Source organism: Bactrocera oleae, chromosome 2 (genome assembly GCF_042242935.1).
Source record: "Bactrocera oleae isolate idBacOlea1 chromosome 2, idBacOlea1, whole genome shotgun sequence".
NCBI classification, from domain to species: Eukaryota; Metazoa; Arthropoda; class Insecta; order Diptera; family Tephritidae; genus Bactrocera; species Bactrocera oleae.
In genome coordinates, this window is record NC_091536.1 from 31,019,889 (window position 1) to 31,040,900 (window position 21,012).

General features: G+C 35.6%; 1 protein-coding gene and 1 long non-coding RNA gene across 7 annotated transcripts in view; both read left to right on the forward strand.

Moving 5' to 3' along the window:
• The window catches only part of LOC106622780 (equilibrative nucleoside transporter 1), a 242,831-nt gene that overhangs the window by 47,132 nt on the left and 174,687 nt on the right, over positions 1-21,012 (forward strand). For all 6 annotated transcript variants that reach the window (XM_070112933.1, XM_070112935.1, XM_070112932.1 and 3 more), the window contains exons 2-5: positions 1,723-1,832; positions 1,895-2,028; positions 2,084-2,229; positions 2,283-2,515. In XM_070112933.1, the coding sequence (XP_069969034.1) occupies positions 1,731-1,832; positions 1,895-2,028; positions 2,084-2,229; positions 2,283-2,515 (615 nt within the window). In that variant the 5' untranslated portion in view covers positions 1,723-1,730. The remainder of the gene's footprint in view (positions 1-1,722; positions 1,833-1,894; positions 2,029-2,083; positions 2,230-2,282; positions 2,516-21,012) is intronic.
• LOC138858891 (uncharacterized) lies at positions 2,527-8,183 on the forward strand. The gene is made up of 2 exons (XR_011397916.1): positions 2,527-3,305; positions 3,363-8,183. It is a non-coding gene; the product is annotated as an uncharacterized lncRNA (long non-coding RNA).

Consider the following 21,012-nt stretch of genomic DNA (forward strand, 5'->3'; position numbering starts at 1 on the left):
TCCTCGGTGGGGCATACATTTCTGACTATTCTAATCAGAGCTTCTAATTCTGGTGTCGCGTTTACTTGCTCAGTAATTGGTGGATTAGAAGAAGAGGGTACGGATGAAATATTTATTATTGGTGGACGTATAAGGTTTTAGATAATTTATTTAATGTACTATAAATTTTGTTAGATGTTTTTTGATTTGTTTGGTATAACGATCTCTGGAGGGTCCCCCCGAGGGAGTGAGTGTTATATGAGCCTAGAAAAAGTTTAAATTTCTTTCAATTATATCCGTTCTCTAGAGGCCCAACCCGAAGGTGGTGAATCGCAGGAACGTTGTATTTTTATTAAGAACCGGAGGGTCCCACCGAAGGTGGTGAATCGCAGCCTTTGTAAATATTTGTGAGTTATAGCTGCTCAAGCCTCTAAAATGGTTAATATTGTTTTAATTTCGAATTATATCCGATCTCTGGAGGGTCCCCTCGAAGGTGGTGAATCGCAGAGATACTAATTTTTTTATTATAAGGACTTGAGGTCCCTTTTTTATTTAAATTTGCTTTTATTTTATTTTTATTTTAAATGTAATAATGTTATTTTATTAATTTATAAGAATTATTTTATAGAATTTTACTATAGTTAGTTAAGCTTGCTTTTATTTTATATTGAACTTAAGTATGCATGTATACATTTCTTTGCATGTGTCAAATTTTGAAAACGATATAAAATACGAATTTTTTTTTTAATTTTTACTGTTAACTAATCATACATACTTTTTCTGTATGTGTAAATTTTATCAAAAAAAATTGTTTTCTTTTAATTGAGAAAACAAAATAGAATGTGAACTTTGATAGATATGTGATAATAACTATATTTTTTTGCACGTGTAAGTTTTATCAAAAATGTTTTTTAGAAAACGATATATACATATAAATGGGAATTGTTTTTTTTCTTTACTAATCTGTATCACTTAATTTATAATAAGTACTTGTTCTTTTTTAATTAGGTTTTTTTATTGAACTAAAATTTACCGCACACACTTTTTGTAAAATCAAACCAGTTTCTTTTCACGTAATTGAATTTATATAAATGCAAAATTGAAATTTATATAACGCTTACAACTAATGGCTTACATTAAATTATCACGTCCATGGCAGGAGGATGTGTCCCGTTTAATCCTTATCCTTAAGTTTTTACTAGGGTTCCTTCGATGGTCAATTTTAGGTACGCTTCTCTTCCTTAAGAATGGGAAAGAGATTGACAATTAATTCTGTGTAGATCGGCTTCAGTAGGTCTATTCGATGATGGAAGATCAGCTTGGAGAACGATGATAGAAAAACTTCCAACAGCAGGCTAAGCCTGCCTAATGTTTTTTGGTTTTTACCACACGTGTTTGTCCAATTCGTTGGGCGCCAGTTAAGTTTAATAACTTTTTATTTTTCTTTATGCGTGGGTACTTATTCTTTTAACACTGTTAGTGTCGTGCTAGTAGCGTCATTAAATTCCTTGAATTGAAGTTTGACATTTTTTAAGTAGGTAGCAGTAAAGGTGGCGTGATACCGTTTTGACGAATTTTAAACCTGCATTCCTGAGCATTATTAAGCATAGCACACTATACTGTGTAACAAAGTTTTTATTTTGTTAACTTATATATATAATTTTATAAACATAACGATTATGAAAATTGAAATAAAATAATTTTAAATAAGAACAACTTGTAAATATTAATTCTTTTCTAAAGTATTCAAGATGGATCCTCCAAGAGACAAATGGAACTTCATTTTGCTCATTTTCGTAGTACATGGAATTGGAACTTTAATGCCGTGGAACATGTTTATAACAGCGAAAGAAGTAAGTTAATTATGACTAATGTAACACACCGAAATGGTCTTAAACCGTATACATTTATCCAGTACTTTGTCAACTATAAGCTGGGAAATTCAACAAATTCATCGGCATATGCTTCGAATTTTTTGCAGTACCATAACTTTGCAGCACAAATTCCTAACGTGGTATTTAATTGGTTGAACATTTTTGTTAATTTAGGGTAATACATTTCTACTACCTTTTACATATATTTACAGCATATTTTATACTTTCAGAGGCGATTTAACTACACGCATCGTTTTCAGCATTGTGTTAGAATTAGTCTTATTCATACTAACAGTGATTTTAGCTATGGTCGACTCGTCAAATTGGCCCGGAATCTTTTTTTGGACTACTATGATCACAGTTGTTCTGCTAAATAGTAAGTAGTAAGTTCTTAAGTAAATTTTATGCAACCCTAATATATATTTTTAGTGGCTGGAGGTATTTATCAAAATACTATATATGGAATGGTTGCTACACACCCGGTTAAATATACTGGTGCGGTTGTATTAGGATCCAATATATGTGGATTATTCGTTTCTATACTAAGTATAGCAAGTAATTCCATATTTTCATCAAAACGGACCGCAGCGATTTATTATTTTATTACAGCTATGGTGGTTCTACTTGCTTGTTTTGATACATTTTTTGCATTGCCGTTAAATGTAAGTTCATTAATACTTATATTTTTATTACTTTTCTTATAAAATTGTATTATTAATGGCAATTACAGATCGTATGCTCACTTTGTGTCATTACTATATATTTTTATTATATTCCAGATATTTGTATTTAAATTTACTTAACTAACTCACTATATTCAATATATTAGTGCTGTGAGAAGCTATATACCGATATCACTCATTTTACTACAGAATGGCATAATACTAATCGAACTGTTCTCGCTTAATTTTATTGAGATATCGCCTAGCACTATGAATCGAAATATTGGTTTTAGGGAGAGGCCGAAGCTAATTTCATTTATTTATGAGCTCCAACTATTTTATACTCGAGAAAGTACCAAATTTTTAGTAATAATCGAATTAATCTTGCTTATTTTAGATAGAATATCGGCTAACACTATATATCAATATATTCGGTCTAGGGACAGGTCTGGGCGAATTGCAATTATTTTTAAGCTTCAAAATCTTATATTTGAGAAAATACTAACTTACAGTATGTCAGAAATTAAATTTTTACCTAATTTTGTTAAGTTATTTCGATGGATGATAAACTATTTTTACCCATCTGCAACAACAATATCCGTAGAATGTCAGTAATATCAAAATATCAACCTAAGTTCAAAGTTTTTAAAAACTAAAAACATTTAGAAAAAAAATCAGAATTTATATTCGACGCTATTAATTTTTCGTCTGCAGATTTAATGTATTTAATTAGCTGGCATATATTATTAATATCAGTGCTTTCATTGAAGCGAAGAAGGCTTTCTAAGAGGTAAGAACATTAAGAGGTAATGTTTTGATTACTTTGGCGACATTTCACAATACTCAGATCACATAACAGACGCAACAAGCTTCAGACACGCACTGACCGCCACTCACAATAGAGTCATTAACACCTTAACCGACTCCCTATCAGTGAATGGTGTATTTGGCATACCAACACCCATTGCAGACGTAGAGCTCGAGTTGCCACGCGAATCTATAGTGGCCCATGCGCAACTTGGTTCTGGATATTGTTGCAGGTAAAACTCCCACCTATCTAGAATTGACCCCGATATACCAAATATATGTTCTGCGTGCAATGAGTCCCTGCATGACCAATGACTCCCACTCAACTAAAATCCCTCTCCCTATAGTCCGACAGCACTTTTTCTGAGTCTCCCGTTATATAACTTCGATGAAATATTTTTTTTTAGGAAATACTTTCAAAAATAACTAACACTAACTGTGTGGGTGATGCAATTATAATTGAAAGAGGAATGAAGATGAAATATATAATAAATTCCAATTATTGATAGCTACCTTTATGCACATCGAAAATAGCCCATATTTCTACTACTAATTATTTCAATTAAAAATAAACAAAGATTAATTTCTCAATGCAATGGAGTATAGCGAGAACATGCCACATAAAGTTGTCCGGTAGAAAAGCATGGTGTACCCACATCTTAACCAGGAACAAACAACGTTTGGCCTTTCATCGCCATTACGAATTTCAATCTAAATGGAAATTGAGTGCTTTTAAATTCAATCGGCACGTCTGTAATAATCATAGGGGCTCGTGGCAGCAATACATTTTCACCTCGAGTCTTGCCATTCAAAATGGTGGCTTCGTTAATGTTTTTCTATAACATGACCATGGCAACAACTGTTTTATCTTTGAATTTAACCCATTGACGTCCACATATTTTGTGATCGGGCCTGGAAAGCATACAAACTGAACGAAAGTTGGCAGAGATTATTGCCAAGCCATCGCTACAATCTCCAAACTAATTTTTAAGATTGAAATATAATACTATAGCATATAAGGGGTTTGTGTCAAGTGCACTAAAGCTATCCCTTTTGGAATAATCCGTTTGACTTTAAACCTATGCGCAATTAATAAATTTCTGTGTTTTATACGACTAATTCTCTTCTATTTTGCTAATAGAAATCGATTTTTGCTATCTAACTCGTCAGAGAGAATATTAATAAGAAATATTTCACATTTTTATGTTTAAAAATGTACATTTTTTTTTTGTAAAAGAAATAACTCCCCGGTCGGATACCAGGGGAGATGTGGTAATTATATGTATATAAAAAGGAAATTCGAAATATAAAAAGAGATGAGGAGATGCGCCATGGACGGGACTCAAGAAGGGTTTCTATTCTTTGGCTTCTTGTGCCACACGGTTGGTTTGCTGCGTTCTGTTTGTGCCGCGGATGTGTGGGGTCGGCTGCCGAACGACCTCTCGCCTTGGGGGCGGGGAAGCAGTGTGTGATGCTGCCTGCCACACATTTTGCACAAAGCCCCTTAGTCACATCTCTGCGTAGCATACGTATATGCCAGATAATTGTTGCAAAGCCCATGCGTACCTTTTATGAAGGTCCTTTATATACTCCTCTTTCCATCGGTGGCTGAAATCATGATGGAGAATTTCAATTCTACCCATCTGTATAATTAGGATAGCGCCTCTTCGCCTGGGTCAGCTATGGCCAGAATGGGTACTCCTTTGAGAAATTGCCCTGGAGTTAGGGCTGTAAGATCTGAATGATTTTGCAAGAGTGTTGTTAGTGGCCGCGAATTGAGGACGGCTTCAACGCGAATTAATAATATTGCAAATTCTTCATAATTCAATTTGTAGTTTCCAACTACTCTGGGATTTGAAACGTTTTACAACTGATTCCTCTAAACGACCCATATGAAGAGCGCTTGGAGGGATAAACTGCTAGTTAATGCCTTAGGGAGCGTACTTTTGTACAATCTCAGGTGAGACTTGTTTGATAAAATCCATAAACTGTTTTTTGTGGCTCTTTGAGCTCTTATTAATGTTTTGCCAGTTTTGACGGAAAATTGCGTCGCTCGACGAAGCGAGCGAATGTCACGAGAAAAGCCTCCTTTGTCAGATTCGTACATAGCTCGAGGTGCACTGCTTTTGTCGTAAAACAGACAAAGACAGTCACATAGCCTTTCATGAGGGGCATTTGTTGCATGAGGCGATGTTCTGCGTATAGCAATAGCACGTGGACATAGTCAAGATATCTGGTGGGAAGTTGCGATTTTTCTGGTATAACTATGTCACTCGTTCGTTCGTTATACGTTAGACTTGAATTGGCATGCCGACGATTCGCACGAAGTAGACCTTTCGTGTCTATGAATGGATTTTGTACTAAGAAGGAGCTCTTTTATCAATCGGCTTCGATTCTCTTAGTAATGATATTTTTCGGCTGAAGTAGCGCGCTTGAGAATTGCGATAAGAGCGCCCTTTGATTTTTCTAAGTCCAGGTGCGTAACTGTATCGCATTGGGAGTATATTGACGTTACTCCTTTAATATTAATTATTAGTCGCTCTATTAGCTTGAGCATGTAAGCGATTACCCTGAAGGCGCGGGGGTACGATGAAATTCGGTGCAGAGTTTTGCACTCTCTTGTACGCATATCGGCAGGCCAGCACTGGCTATGTGTCGGCAAGTCGCTGATCATACTAGGTCAAGGATTTGAGATCTTCGATTGGAAATATACGTCTTTAAAGCATGTGTTCGTTTTTCTAACCATGCTAGTAAAATTTCGGGATCGGACCACATATATAATTTGTATTTTGCCATGTTTAAAGGCATTCGCACCATGGATACTAATTTGGCTAGTAGTAGCGCTCCACATAGTTCAAGTGGTGGTAGACTTAAGGTTTTTACGGTTGCCACTTTTGCTTTTACTACTAGTAAGTGGCTTGTGGTCGTTTTATGTGCGAACATTTATAGTGGCGCAATATGCCTTTTCAGATACGTCACAGAAGCCGTGCCGTTCGACTTTGTGCTCTGGGGCATAATTTTACCATCGTGGGATTTGTATCTGTGAGATATCATTCAGATTGCCTTCGAACTGTGACCTCTTTTCTAAACGAAGTGGTTTCACTGGAATTATAATTGGCGAAAGGCATCCTACGGGGTCGAAAAATTTTATCCTCTGTGGAAAAATTTTTCGCCTTGTTATGGCGGATATTGACTCTATGGTGTATGAAAACTGGTCAAATATCGTATTCCATTGGATACCCAGAGTTTTTGTTGAACTTTCCTTTTGGATTTTAAGGAAGTTAGTATCTAACAAATTTTCATTTGGTGTATTTTATAAAATATTAGGGTAGTTCACCGTATTCTTTTTTTTACCGGAAACTCTGCTGTTTTGAGGGCTTGTATCATTTGTAATATTGAGTCGTATGCTTGTGGAAGACTGTGACTTCCAGACAGGCTATCGCCTGCATATCTTTGTGTTTTTAACACCTGGGTTGCCCGAGATGTTTTCTGCCAAATCTTGGAGTGTTCGAATGGCCAGGTATGGAGCGCAGTGTAAGTGGTGTGTTGTGCGGTGTACTGTACTTAACTGATTTAGCTATGGAAAACTCTTTTATTTGTCAAGGTTTCTTCACGAAATTTGGCATAGATTACTAAATGACCAAAATCACAAAATGTAATTCATGACACCAAAACGCATTCATAATCATAAATAATTTCGCGCAAGCCACATACCTATGTCTTCGTTACTGTCTCGACAACGACTAAACGGTAGATAGCTGATTCACATAGATTTATTTCATATATGCTTTTGTATGAGTTTGTTCACATCAAAGTGAACCCAGCACATGACATTTTTATTAAAAAGAAGCATGTAAAGCAAAGCGTAAACTGCTGTAGAGTTATTTTTCTTTTAAAAGGTTGAGGTACAGTGTTTTATGTATAGTTAAGGATGGGCAGAGGCTTAGCATGTGCTAAAAGAGCGTAAGATAGCGTTCACATGGTGACTCTTTTGTCGCTCATTATCGGTAAATTCTCTTTTGGTGTCGCTGTCCACACGATCGAAAACAGTCCAGTAACTCAAGTCGAGTTTTTCGGTCCTTCCTTTTCATGAAATTTTCGCAAATGTTTGTGCGGTACGGCTATGCGACACTTAGAGTGTGTTGCATAGTTCATTTGTATGTTGGTATGGTGGTCTCACATTTTTCTTACAAGGAATACCCATAAATGTGGTAGAACTATATGCATAATACCCGCTTATTAGTTTTAAAGAAATACTTAAGTCAGGAATTCCCTAATCCACCAGAATGTATTGAGCCATGTGGTAGAACAATATGCATAATACCCGCTTATTAGTTTCAAAGAAATACTTAAGTCAGGAATTCCCTAATCCACCAGAATGTATTGAACACCTGCTACTAATATTTTCATGGCCGAATTTGCGGTTAAAAGTAATAAATATGAAAGCGTCTTAATATTTTATGTAAATATAAAAAAGTCAAAGTAAATCCATTTTTATTAGAATTCATGTATGTGTATATTATTACATTTAATACCGGTTAATGTTATTAAAGATATAATTAAATGTTTTTGAGTATCTTAGTTTTGTCCTTATTCAAAATTTTTTAAAAATATTTATATTATTCTATGCATATTTGCATATTACATACAAAAAATAGATAGCGAAATTTAAATTTGCTAACATATTGTGGCGAACAAATGCCAGAACAAATCAGAATCGACGCTAAACTGCTAGGATTGTGCAGCGAACACAATTTTAATTAGAGTGCTGCTTAGTAAAGAGCTATAAACAATAAGTTGTAAACTCTAATAGTGTTAAGTTGTTTGGATGAGAAATAAAGATAAGTGTATAGCCATTAAATTGGGACTTTTATTTAACAATCCAGTGATCGAACTCAAGAGTGAGTTACATGGTAGACGATTTATCGAAAAATCCGTTACAATTGGTATCAGAAATGGGATTGTCAAAGGGATGATGGAGTTGCACAGGGGAAAGAGCAGGATGCCCATATGACCCAACAAATAGCAGAGGTGTCATCACAAATATTCGCATAACAAGACCAATTGTCCTCGTTAGACACGCGGTTGTCAACGCAGTTAGAAAAGCAGTTTGCAGCGCTAAATGTACGTATACCAACACAGGTGTCTGCACAATAGAAAGAACAGAATGCGCGGATATCGCAGGTGACCTCACAAATAGCAGAAGTGTCATCACATATTTCGAAAGAGCGGGACAAAATGAAAACCGAAGGGTATGAATTGAAAGATCGTCTTTGCGAGTTTAATTAAATCGGTCAATTATGTCAACAGCCTCTGCCAAGATAAAACCTCCATCCTTTGATAACATAGTTCCGTTCCATGTGTTCAAACTTCAATTCGAAAAGACTGCATCAAACGTTGATGCCTACATTACAAAGATGGTATGATAGGGAGCGCAGGAAGCAGATCTTCTAAATTGAGTTGTAAAATTGCCGCCAGAAAGCTAATGAGTCTCTGTAAGAGTTTTCTACAGTGATTGAGAGGTAAGCTCACTTTGCTTATGCACATAAATCCGTGGAATACATTGAGGACACGAAAATTTGGACCTGTCAATGGAACTTATAAATGTCCAAAATTGACGTTTGCGGAAACCATTTCGTATGCTCTGACATGGAAAATACATTTCAAACGAACATTTAAAGCTCATAAAGTAGAAATAGAAGAACACACTTGGGTGAACCAATTACTTGAAAATATTGACAACATGCAGAAAGCACTGGAAAAATCTACAGAAGCACGTAAGAAAAATGATGCTGTCGTTAATGCTTCAACTGTGGAACAAGTAAAAAAAAACAACTGTAACCCGTCCAATAGTCCAGTTGGACGTAAACGCAAAGCTGAGAAAGATGAAACAAACGTCAAATCCAACCAATCGTTAAACTAAAGCGAGCCAGCCAAAAGAGCACGGACTGGCTCCCGCAAACAAATGCCCTGTAATTCCATTTCAAAAATAAGCAGGAAAAGGAGTAACGTTACCGTTAGTGGATGTGTAAACGGCAAAAAGCGCATACTGACTATGTGATACGGGCGCATCACATTCCATAATTTGATCTGATCTGGTTTATAAAGAAGACCATTAGCTGGGGTAAAGTTGCGTACTGCAACTGAAGAAGATACCCAGGTTCTCGAAAAAGTAACTCGAGAGATCGTAATTGGAAATATCGTCGTCGACGAAGTCATACTTTTAGTAGACTTTCTAGCGAATCAAGTTATCATAATTGACATGGAGAACATAATTATGACCTATACAAATATGGAAGTGCCACTAATGTTCGGTTGCGATAATAAGTCTAACGTTAGACGAGTGATAATAGCAGAGAGACAGTAGATTCAACCAAAATCAGAAGCAGTTATTTGGGCAGAAATAGATGGAGATTATGGGCCAAACAAGTTGTGGATTGTGGAGGCCACAAAAGTATCCACACCAAACTTACTTATAGGCAAAACGCTGGCTATGACGAGACAAGATAAAGATTACTTAATAAGTGCAAGTTACCAATCAAACTATCCAAAGGAGCTATATTAGGGCAGTGTCAAGAGATTGAGGCCGTGATTAATTGTAAAATACGTCTTGAGGAAGATTTCATAGACGAAAACGACATATCGAATGAAAGTAACGCATGAACCCTGGAACTAGAGGCAAACCATCAAAATATGGCTAAAGAACTTCTTCTCAGATACTCATACATATATGATAAAGACGATTCCAAACCAAGAAGAACCAAAGTTGTGAAACATTTTATTAACACTGGAGATGCAAGACCAATCCGCCAGGGTCCTCGAAGCGTTCCTTTAGGAAAACGTGAAGTTGTAAGCCAGACCATACGTGAAATGAGCGAAAGCGGCGTAATCGAACCATCAGCGAGTCCATGGAGTTCACCTGTAGTAATGGTGGAAAAGAAAGATGGCAACATGAGGTTCTGTGTTTACTTTAGAAGGTTGAATAATGTTTTGAAGATAGGCAGTTGTCCACTGCCTAGAATCGATGACACGCTGGACTCTTCATCAGGTACAAAATGGCTCGCTTCACTTGATTTGAAAAGTGGTTACTGGCAAGTGGAGGAAAACGAATAAGACAAAGAAAAGACGGGTTTTAGCGTTGGAGATGGTCTATGGCAATTTACCGTAATGTCCTTTGGATTATGTAATGCTTCTGCTACCTTTGAGAGACTTGTGGACCAGGTATTAGAAGGATTACAGTGGAAGACCTGTTTGATATACCTCGACGATATCATCGCTTTGGGTAAAAGCTTCGATGAACACCTTAGGAAAAATTTTCATGAATTCCGTAATTTCCTTGGACGTTGTACTTATTATCGACGATTCGTTTAAAATTTTGCCAGCTTAGATAGTAGCCTCCATGAAATCACGAAAAAGAAGAGAGTTTTTGAATGGAATAAAGAACGGTTAAGTACTATGCCAATGTTAGCATTCCCGGTCCAGGATAACCATTTATTTTGGATACGGACGCTAGTAGGTTTGCAGTAGGAGGCGTTCTATCACAAGTCATTGATAAGCATGAGAAAGTGATTGCGTAATAGAGCCAGACAATAAGCAAGCCAGAGAGAAATTATAGTGTAAAGAAGACAATTTTGATGTCACATTCATGACTGGCATCATACTGGGATTGGAGATGAATGAAACCCTACTAGCAAAGGCTTGTTGGGCACAATGGAATAGTTTAAAGTTAGTGTCTGGTTGCTTGCATCGCGTATGTGAAAGCGAAGATGGGCAAAGTTGGGATACCCATATATACTTGTTCCTGATAGCTTGCCGGTCCGCTGTATACAAAGCAACGGGACAGACTTCATTAAGGATAATTTTTGGTAATGTTCTTCGACTACCGATTGATTTGAAGTTTGGAATTAACGCCAGCGGAGGAAGGAATGCTAAGGAAGTCAACAGCATCCTAGAAGACGAGATGAGCGATATACAGGCTATGGTGAGACAGCGCACCAAAATTATGAGCGGTAAAATGAAATCAAATACGACAAGACAATGAACTCAGAGGGATTTATTGAAGGCGATCAGGTATTAATAGATAGCCCACAACGAAAGAAAGGGATGTCTCCTAAATTACAATGTAATTGTAAAGGGTCATACCAGGTTATTAAACGATGTAGTATATCGCATGAAGGTATTACATCAGGAACGGCTTGCAGCGTTTGATACCGCAAATATATCTAATTGGGACGACCAGACTTAGGTGGACAGTGTGCGGAACAACAGAATCGACGATAAACTGCCAGAACCAACCAGATAGCGAGATTCGTAGTTGCCAGAATGTTCGAGTAGCGAAGTTTTGTTAACAATCTACTATATAAGAACTGCCGAATTGTGCAGCAAACACAGTTCTAATTAGAGTGCTGCTTAATAAAGAGCTAAGCAATAATATGTACACCACCCAAGCCCGAGCGGCACGGTCCATTGGTCTTTCCTCGTAGTCCCCTTGCCCAAAGAAAGAGTCCGAGAGTGACAAGAAAAATACGCAAGTAACAATGTGGTGTACCCTTTGTTGTAGTGCACTGCTTCAGGTCTCTGCTGAACACCAAAGTAAGGGCATCCAGTGATAACCCTGTAACCTTACGTTTTGATAATTCTTTTATTCTTTTTTGGAACAAGCATTTCAGTGCTTTTTGTTTGATAGTTTTACATGTTTTATGATAAAAAAAAAAATATTATACAACAATAAGTATGCAGTAGGTTTATCTGTTTGTCATGCGAAAAAAAGCCTTAAAACTAATATTATTAACCAATTTTTTGTACTCTCGCAACTTGTTGCTACAGAGTATAATAGTTTTGTTCACCTAACGGTTGTTTGCATCACCTAAAACTAATCGAGTTAGATATAGGGTTATATGTATACAAATGAACAGGATGAAGAGACGAGTTGAAATTTGAGTGACTGTCTGTCTGTCCGTCCGTCTGGCCGTCTGTCCTGTCCATCTATATGAAACTGGGTACACATGTTTCTTGATACCGTAAGACGGTTGATATTGCAGATGGGCGTAATCGGACCACTGCCACGTTCACAAAACTCCATTAATCAAAAACAAATAAATTGTCATAACTAAGCTCCACAATAAGATACAAGACTCTTATTTGGTACAAAGGATCACATTAAGCAGGGGCATCTGCAGTTAAAAATTTTGTTAAAAAGTGGGCGTGGTCCCGCCCTTAATAAGTTTAATGTGCATATCTCCTAAACCGCTAAAGCTATAATAACCAAATTCACTGGAAGCAAATGTTTTTAGCGCCTCTATTGACGGTGTGAAAATAGTTGAAATCGAGTGGCAACTCCGCCCACTCTCCATATAACGGTACTGTTAAAATCTACTAAAAGCGCGATAAATCAAGCACTAAACAAGATAGATACATTAAATTTTATCTCTGGGATGGTATAAGATGATTTTATAGGAACCACGTTCAAAATTAGAGAATAGAGAATTAGGTGAAAACCCATTAACCGATTTCAACCAAATTCAGTACATAATATTCTTCTCATATTTCTTTGTTATGGTACGAAAATGGGCAAAATCGGCAAAATCGGATTACAACCAAGCCTATTTCCCATATAACATCATTTTAAATTCCATCTGATTTTTTCACTTTTCAGTATGCAAATCAAGCAACAATAATTATATCGGCGTAAAACTATGCGTGAATAATACGTTTAAAGTATGCCACCTTGTGACCAAAAACTGGTACTGAATATGTGAACCCCAGTGCCTATAGTTGACTTTTTACCGAAAATATCGGTCAACATAGAACAAGGCGGCAAGATCCACAAAGAAATCTAAAACGATTATACCATTTGACTTTGAGAGACGAGAGCATAAAATGTTCGGTTACATCCGAACTTTGCCCTTCCTTACTTGTTACTATTGTTTATGTTTTCTGTTAGTACAATGAATAATAAGTGAAATAAAAAAAGTTTGGTTAAAATTGCTTCAATAGAACGGATTTTATAAACATATAAGTACAAAAATGTCAAAGATTCATCCATTAATGCTCGCGACTGAACGTTATTTTTAAGAAATTTTTTTCAAGAAATATTTCTTTTAGGAAAGATTTTTCAAAACAGTGTTTTCGGATGTAATTATAATTGAAATCGGAAGAGTTTCAGACAATTAAGTATACTTTACCCAAGAAAATAAATTATTCTTTATTAAAGTAACAAATATAATATATATTAAGTTACAATTATTGATGTATAGTTATACATCAAAAATAGCTAATTTTTATACTCTTGCAACATGTTGCTACAGAGTATATTAGTTTTGTTCACCTAACAGTGGACATGGCTCTATCCTCCAATAAGTTCAATGTACGTATATATCTTCCAAACCAGTAAAACTATATCACTCAAATTTACACAGGACAAATAGTTTCAATTTTTCTTGATATATTGTGCCAAAAAGTGAAATCGAATGATAACCCCGCACACTTCCTATAAAACGGTTTTGTTAAAAACTAATAAAAGTGTGATAAATTAATAACTAAATGCGTCAGAAAATTTTTCACCCCGGATGGTGCAAGAGGGCTTTATAGGAGCAGGTGTCAAAATTAGACAATGGGCATGGCACCTCGCACTTTTAGGTGAAATCACATATCTCGGGACCTGCTCAACCGATTTCGACAAAATTTAATACATAACATTCTTTTAGTATTCGTATATTGCAGTGTGTAATGGAGGAAATCAGACTACAAGTACAATTACGTCTACGTGCCATGTAACACAATTTGAAATTCCGTTTAATTCTTACTCATTCCAGTATACAAATAAAGCAGCGGGAAAACTTTAGTTTAGCATCCCACGATTTCAGGGTTAAGAGGGGTATGGTTGGATAGAGGAGATTCTCCAGATCACGAATTGCCGCCGGAAACTTATAGTTTTCGAGATATTTGCATTTTAAGTTGAAAATTTCACAAATTTCTTTTACAATTTCTCGATTTATGGTTAACTTTTCTTTCATATTATGCACTTATTACACACTAACACTTCACTGCAATGTTTCTACATATTTATTTAATATTAAATATTTAAATATTAGCTTTAAATAAGCATTTTATTTTTACACAATTTTCGTAATTTGAACAATAGCAAATGGGTTCCATGTTGTTCCCATATCTATATGAAAGCAATCAAAATAAATAAAAAAACCCAACTACCATCTACAAAATATTATGAACCTCTAGTTGACTTTTTATCGAAAATCTGTGTCGGAATCAAAGAAAATCCTTTCTTGATAATATTATGTCTCAATATCAAAAATGGGTTGAACCTGGTCAATAGTTTCCGTAGCCCGCATATACGTAAAAAACAATCTTCGAACTTCCGGGTGGCTTTATACTGCGTATTTTCATAAGAATGAGAGACAAGTTTTCTTAAAAATTAGTGTGATTTGACGCTTGGTCTGAACCTCCCTAATATAATGAAATCCTATCCGCTGGTTGACTAAATATTATATATACTGAATTTAGCTTCTTAGGTCGAGTTAATATCACACACATATATTTCATATGAAGGTGTCTTTAATATAGCCTTCAATATAAGTCAAGAACATATCAAATTTGATTGTAATTTATTCATGATTTCTTCGAGTAACGAACGTTTAATTCTCTCGCAACTTTTTTTTATATAAAGTTTTGCCAGCATCTGAAGGAATTTCCCGCGCTTGATTCCTAAAAGTTGCAAGAGTATAGAATATTCGGTTACACCCGAACTTAGCCCTTCCTTTCTTGTTCTACTACTAATTATGGCAATTAAAAATAAAAAAAATTAATTTCTTAACGCAATGGATTGTAAAATATTTTTGGTCAGTACGTTTTAGCGAATGCAAACCAACTGGATCGTTTGCCCGAGAATATGCCACATAAAGTTATCCGTGGGAAAAGCATGGTGTACCCAAATCTACAGCACAAACAGACAACGTTTGGTCTTGTGACTTATTGGTCGTCATTCAAAAAGTCAATTGGATAGCTTCCTTGGCGTCGATAAATTTGTATAACACCAAGTCCCCTGGCAACAACTGTTGTATCATTAAATTTAATTCATTGACGTCTGCATTTTTTGCTACCAAAATTGCTTTTTCTACTAGCATTCAAGATTTTTATATTATGTGTGTACGCATATATTGTCGATGAGAGTATTTTGTGAGTTGACGATTGTGCAAAAACCAGTCGGTAATTTTATGCATTCAGTATTTTCATGAACACCAAGTTTTCTTCTGCTAATATCTAACAGTTGTTTTGAGAAAGTTTCGACAGATGGATCTTGAAGCTTGGATATGAAAGTGTATGTTTACTATCAGTTACCCCATCTAATAAAGTAACTGTAATGCCAGATGATGCAACAGTCAATGCGATGCCATTTTTGATCGTATCTCAGCAAAAGTGTCGAAATAAAGAATGTTTTAGTTCCACCTTGTGCGTCCAAAAAAAAAAAATTCCCCTTGCCCTGCCGAAAGTGTCTGCTTAATACGGTCGTAAGTTAATTTTTGTTCATCATTTAATAGTGGAACTTTGCGAGCAACAGTCGCTACCAATTAGACAGTATCATCCTGTACTTCACGATTTATATCTGTGTTCATTAAATCAGATGCACACCGATTTGGTGAACGACGTCGATACAATATATCGTCACCAGTACTATAGCAAATAGTGCACGAATTTTTGTGCCTATGCAGTTCAATGCAGCTGCAGAAAGCATACTGTCCCAATGATTATTATATTAATCGTAGTGCAAGACATGCATCTTTATGCCTTGGATACTGTTGTCCGCTTCTTTACGTATAAAAGCACTCAGTCTGCATTGGATTGACTGTATATACATGCCCTAATTATTATAGCAAAGTCTCTACCATGAAAAATACGCGTTGGCCGTTTTTAAGATGCACAACTAAATAGTAACTGCTGGATCCTGTTTATGAGCTGATAAACCGGTCAATTTGGTAATGCGTTATTTCATCATTTTTACTTATTAGAGGAGCGTTTTTATTAGTATTGCCAATTCTAAACGCACTTTCACATACTTCCAAATATATTTGATGCTCTTCATCGAACTGCGGAATTCAACATTAATATAAGTATTGAATGTTTTGCTCAGCAGAGATTTAAATGGTACCACCCACCGATTGTCTGCGATATCGATATTTCTATCACAAAGAAATAATGTTAAATTCACTATGAGATTAAAATTAACTTGAGAGTTGCAGTGGAAAATTAAAATGATACGTATAACAGCCCCTGCTACGATTGCGACAGAAGGAAGACTAAAAAAACAAATGGACGAAAGCTGTATATAGAGTGAGGAAAAGAAAGCCGGCTTCCTTTTTATCCCTACTCCGTAATGTTTGCTGGTTCAGAAATGACAACGGGAGACTCTTGGCGGGACTGATTGATTGATAGATACAATAAGTGGTATGAAATCGGTATTTTTCTGCTTTGGTCGCTGGATACATTGTTCGACATTTTTCTGCACCTTCATGTGGGTATATACCATATTTTCAAATTCGTCATTCCCGTCCACTTTATCAATAATCTCATTGGAATCTTATATGAAATTTTGTTCAATCCTGACTGAGAATTAAAGCTGCAAATGTTAAATAAAAGTATCTATTTGAAAAGGTCTAAGCATATAATTTAACATTTGGAAAAACCAAACTCAGCAATTTAACTCCATTCCTTGCTGCCAAAGCATCCTAATCTTACCTTAATGATGAAATAGGAATATCATCTTCAACAAAAATTAGCCTGCATTAACACTTAGTTGAAAAGGAAAGAAACACAATAATTTGGGCCTTTTTTTATCTCTCTACATTTTGTATTCTGCCATCTAAATGTCGACTAGTGTGTTAGAATCTGCTATCCTTTATCGACTTCCACTAAAAATTTCATGACATTTCATGTATTGGAAGTGAAGTTATTGCGTTTTAAGTGTCAGTATGTTTTAGTCATCGGTGCGAAAATGAGCTTCGAACAAAGAGCCAACATTAAATTTTGTTCTAAAATTGGTAAAACTTTTACCGAAACGTTTAAATTGATGAAAGAAGTTTATGGCGTTGAGTGCCTATCCCGTAGCAGAGTGCACGAGTGGTTTCAACGTTTTCAAAGTGGTCATGAGGACATAAATAAGAAATGTGCCAAAACCCACAAAATCGCGCCTGGAGAAGTCAAAAGTGAAGACAATGCTGATTTGTTTTTATGATTCGAAGGGTATTGTCCACAAAGAATTTGTTTCACCCGGCCAAAACGTTAATGCGGTATTGCACCTTGGAGTTTTAAAGCGTTTGGTGCGCCGTATTCGACGTGTTCGGCCCGAATATCGCGAAGATGGAAGTTGGCGTTTGTTGCACAATAATGCGCCGTCTCATCGATCGACGCTTGTGGTCGATTATTTGACCAAAAATCACATTTTAACAATCAATCACTCCTCGTGTTCACCTGATATGGCACCGTGCGACTTCTACCTTTTCGGAAAAATGCATTTGCCGATGAAAGGAAACCGTTATGCAGACGTGGAGGCCATTTAAAAGATTTGCACCGGCATACTGGCGGCCATACCGGGCAACAAGCTAAAACACTCGTTCGACATGCTTTTGACCATGCAAAAAGCTGTATTAAAGCAGAAGGAGACTTTTTTGAATAAAATTAATTGATTTTGCCGATAAAACCATTTGTTCTGTCTTTTTTTTTTGAAGTCCTGTTTACTTTGGAACGCACCTTGTATATGTATAAATGATCAGGATGAAGAGACGAGTTGAAATCCGGGTGACTGTCTGTCCGTCCGTCCGTCCTCTGGTATTGCAGATGGGCGTAATCGGACCACTGCCACGCCCACAAAACGCCATTAATCAAAAACAAATAAATTGCCATAACTAAGCTCCACAACAAGATACAAGATTCTTATTTGGTGTACAGGATCACATTAGGGAGGGGCATCTGCAGTTAAAATTTTTTTTAAAGTGGGCGTGGTCCCGCCCTTAATAAGTTTAATGTGCATATCTCCTAAACTGCTAAAGCTATAATAACCAAATTCACTGGAAGCAAATGTTTTTAGCACCTCTATTGACTTAATAGTTGAAATCGGGTGGCAACTCCGCCCACTCTCCATATAACGGTACTGTTAAAAACTACTTAAAGCGCGATAAATCAAGCACTAAACAAGCCAGATACATTAAATTTTATCTCTGGGATGGTATAAGATGATTTTATAGGAACCACGTTCAAAATTAGAGAACAGAGAATTAGGTGAAAACCCATATCTTGGGATCTGCTTAACCGATTTCAACCAAATTCAGTACATAATATTCTTCTCATATTTCTTTGTTATGGTACGAAAATGGGCAAAATCGGCAAAATCGGATTACAACCAAGCCTATTTCCCATATAACATCATTTTCCATAAATTCCATCTGATTTTTTCACTTTTCAGTATGCAAATCAAGCAACAATAATTATATCGGCGTAAAACTATGCGTGAATAATACGTTTAAAGTATGCCACCTTGTGACCAAAAACTGGTACTGAATATGTGAACCCCAGTGCCTATAGTTGACTTTTTACCGAAAATATCGGTCAACATAGAACAAGGCGGCAAGATCCACAAAGAAATCTAAAACGATTATACCATTTGACTTTGAGAGACGAGAGCATAAAATGTTCGGTTACATCCGAACTTTGCCGTTCCTTACTTGTTACTATTGTTTATGTTTTCTGTTAGTACAATGAATAATAAGTGAAATAAAAAAAGTTTGGTTAAAATTGCTTCAATAGAACGGATTTTATGAACATATAAGTACAAAAATGTCAAAGATTCATCCATTAATGCTCGCGACTGAACGTTATTTTTAAGAAATTTTTTTCAAGAAATATTTCTTTTAGGAAAGATTTTTCAAAACAGTGTTTTCGGATGTAATTATAATTGAAATCGGAAGAGTTTCAGACAATTAAGTATACTTTACCCAAGAAAATAAATTATTCTTTATTAAAGTAACAAATATAATATATATTAAGTTACAATTATTGATGTATAGTTATACATCAAAAATAGCTAATTTTTATACTCTTGCAACATGTTGCTACAGAGTATATTAGTTTTGTTCACCTAACAGTGGACATGGCTCTATCCTCCAATAAGTTCAATGTACGTATATATCTTCCAAACCAGTAAAACTATATCACTCAAATTTACACAGGACAAATAGTTTCAATTTTTCTTGATATATTGTGCCAAAAAGTGAAATCGAATGATAACCCCGCACACTTCCTATAAAACGGTTTTGTTAAAAACTAATAAAAGTGTGATAAATTAATAACTAAATGCGTCAGAAAATTTTTCACCCCGGATGGTGCAAGAGGGCTTTATAGGAGCAGGTGTCAAAATTAGACAATGGGCATGGCACCTCGCACTTTTAGGTGAAATCACATATCTCGGGACCTGCTCAACCGATTTCGACAAAATTTAATACATAACATTCTTTTAGTATTCGTATATTGCAGTGTGTAATGGAGGAAATCAGACTACAAGTACAATTACGTCTACGTGCCATGTAACACAATTTGAAATTCCGTTTAATTCTTACTCATTCCAGTATACAAATAAAGCAGCGGGAAAACTTTAGTTTAGCATCCCACGATTTCAGGGTTAAGAGGGGTATGGTTGGATAGAGGAGATTCTCCAGATCACGAATTGCCGCCGGAAACTTATAGTTTTCGAGATATTTGCATTTTAAGTTGAAAATTTCACAAATTTCTTTTACAATTTCTCGATTTATGGTTAACTTTTCTTTCATATTATGCACTTATTACACACTAACACTTCACTGCAATGTTTCTACATATTTATTTAATATTAAATATTTAAATATTAGCTTTAAATAAGCATTTTATTTTTACACAATTTTCGTAATTTGAACAATAGCAAATGGGTTCCATGTTGTTCCCATATCTATATGAAAGCAATCAAAATAAATAAAAAAACCCAACTACCATCTACAAAATATTATGAACCTCTAGTTGACTTTTTATCGAAAATCTGTGTCGGAATCAAAGAAAATCCTTTCTTGATAATATTATGTCTCAATATCAAAAATGGGTTGAACCTGGTCAATAGTTTCCGTAGCCCGCATATACGTAAAAAACAATCTTCGAACTTCCGGGTGGCTTTATACTGCGTATTTTCATAAGAATGAGAGACAAGTTTTCTTAAAAATTAGTGTGATTTGACGCTTGGTCTGAACCTCCCTAATATAATGAAATCCTATCCGCTGGTTGACTAAATATTATATATACTGAATTTAGCTTCTTAGGTCGAGTTAATATCACACACATATATTTCATATGAAGGTGTCTTTAATATAGCCTTCAATATAAGTCAAGAACATATCAAATTTGATTGTAATTTATTCATGATTTCTTCGAGTAACGAACGTTTAATTCTCTCGCAACTTTTTTTTATATAAAGTTTTGCCAGCATCTGAAGGAATTTCCCGCGCTTGATTCCTAAAAGTTGCAAGAGTATAGAATATTCGGTTACACCCGAACTTAGCCCTTCCTTTCTTGTTCTACTACTAATTATGGCAATTAAAAATAAAAAAAATTAATTTCTTAACGCAATGGATTGTAAAATATTTTTGGTCAGTACGTTT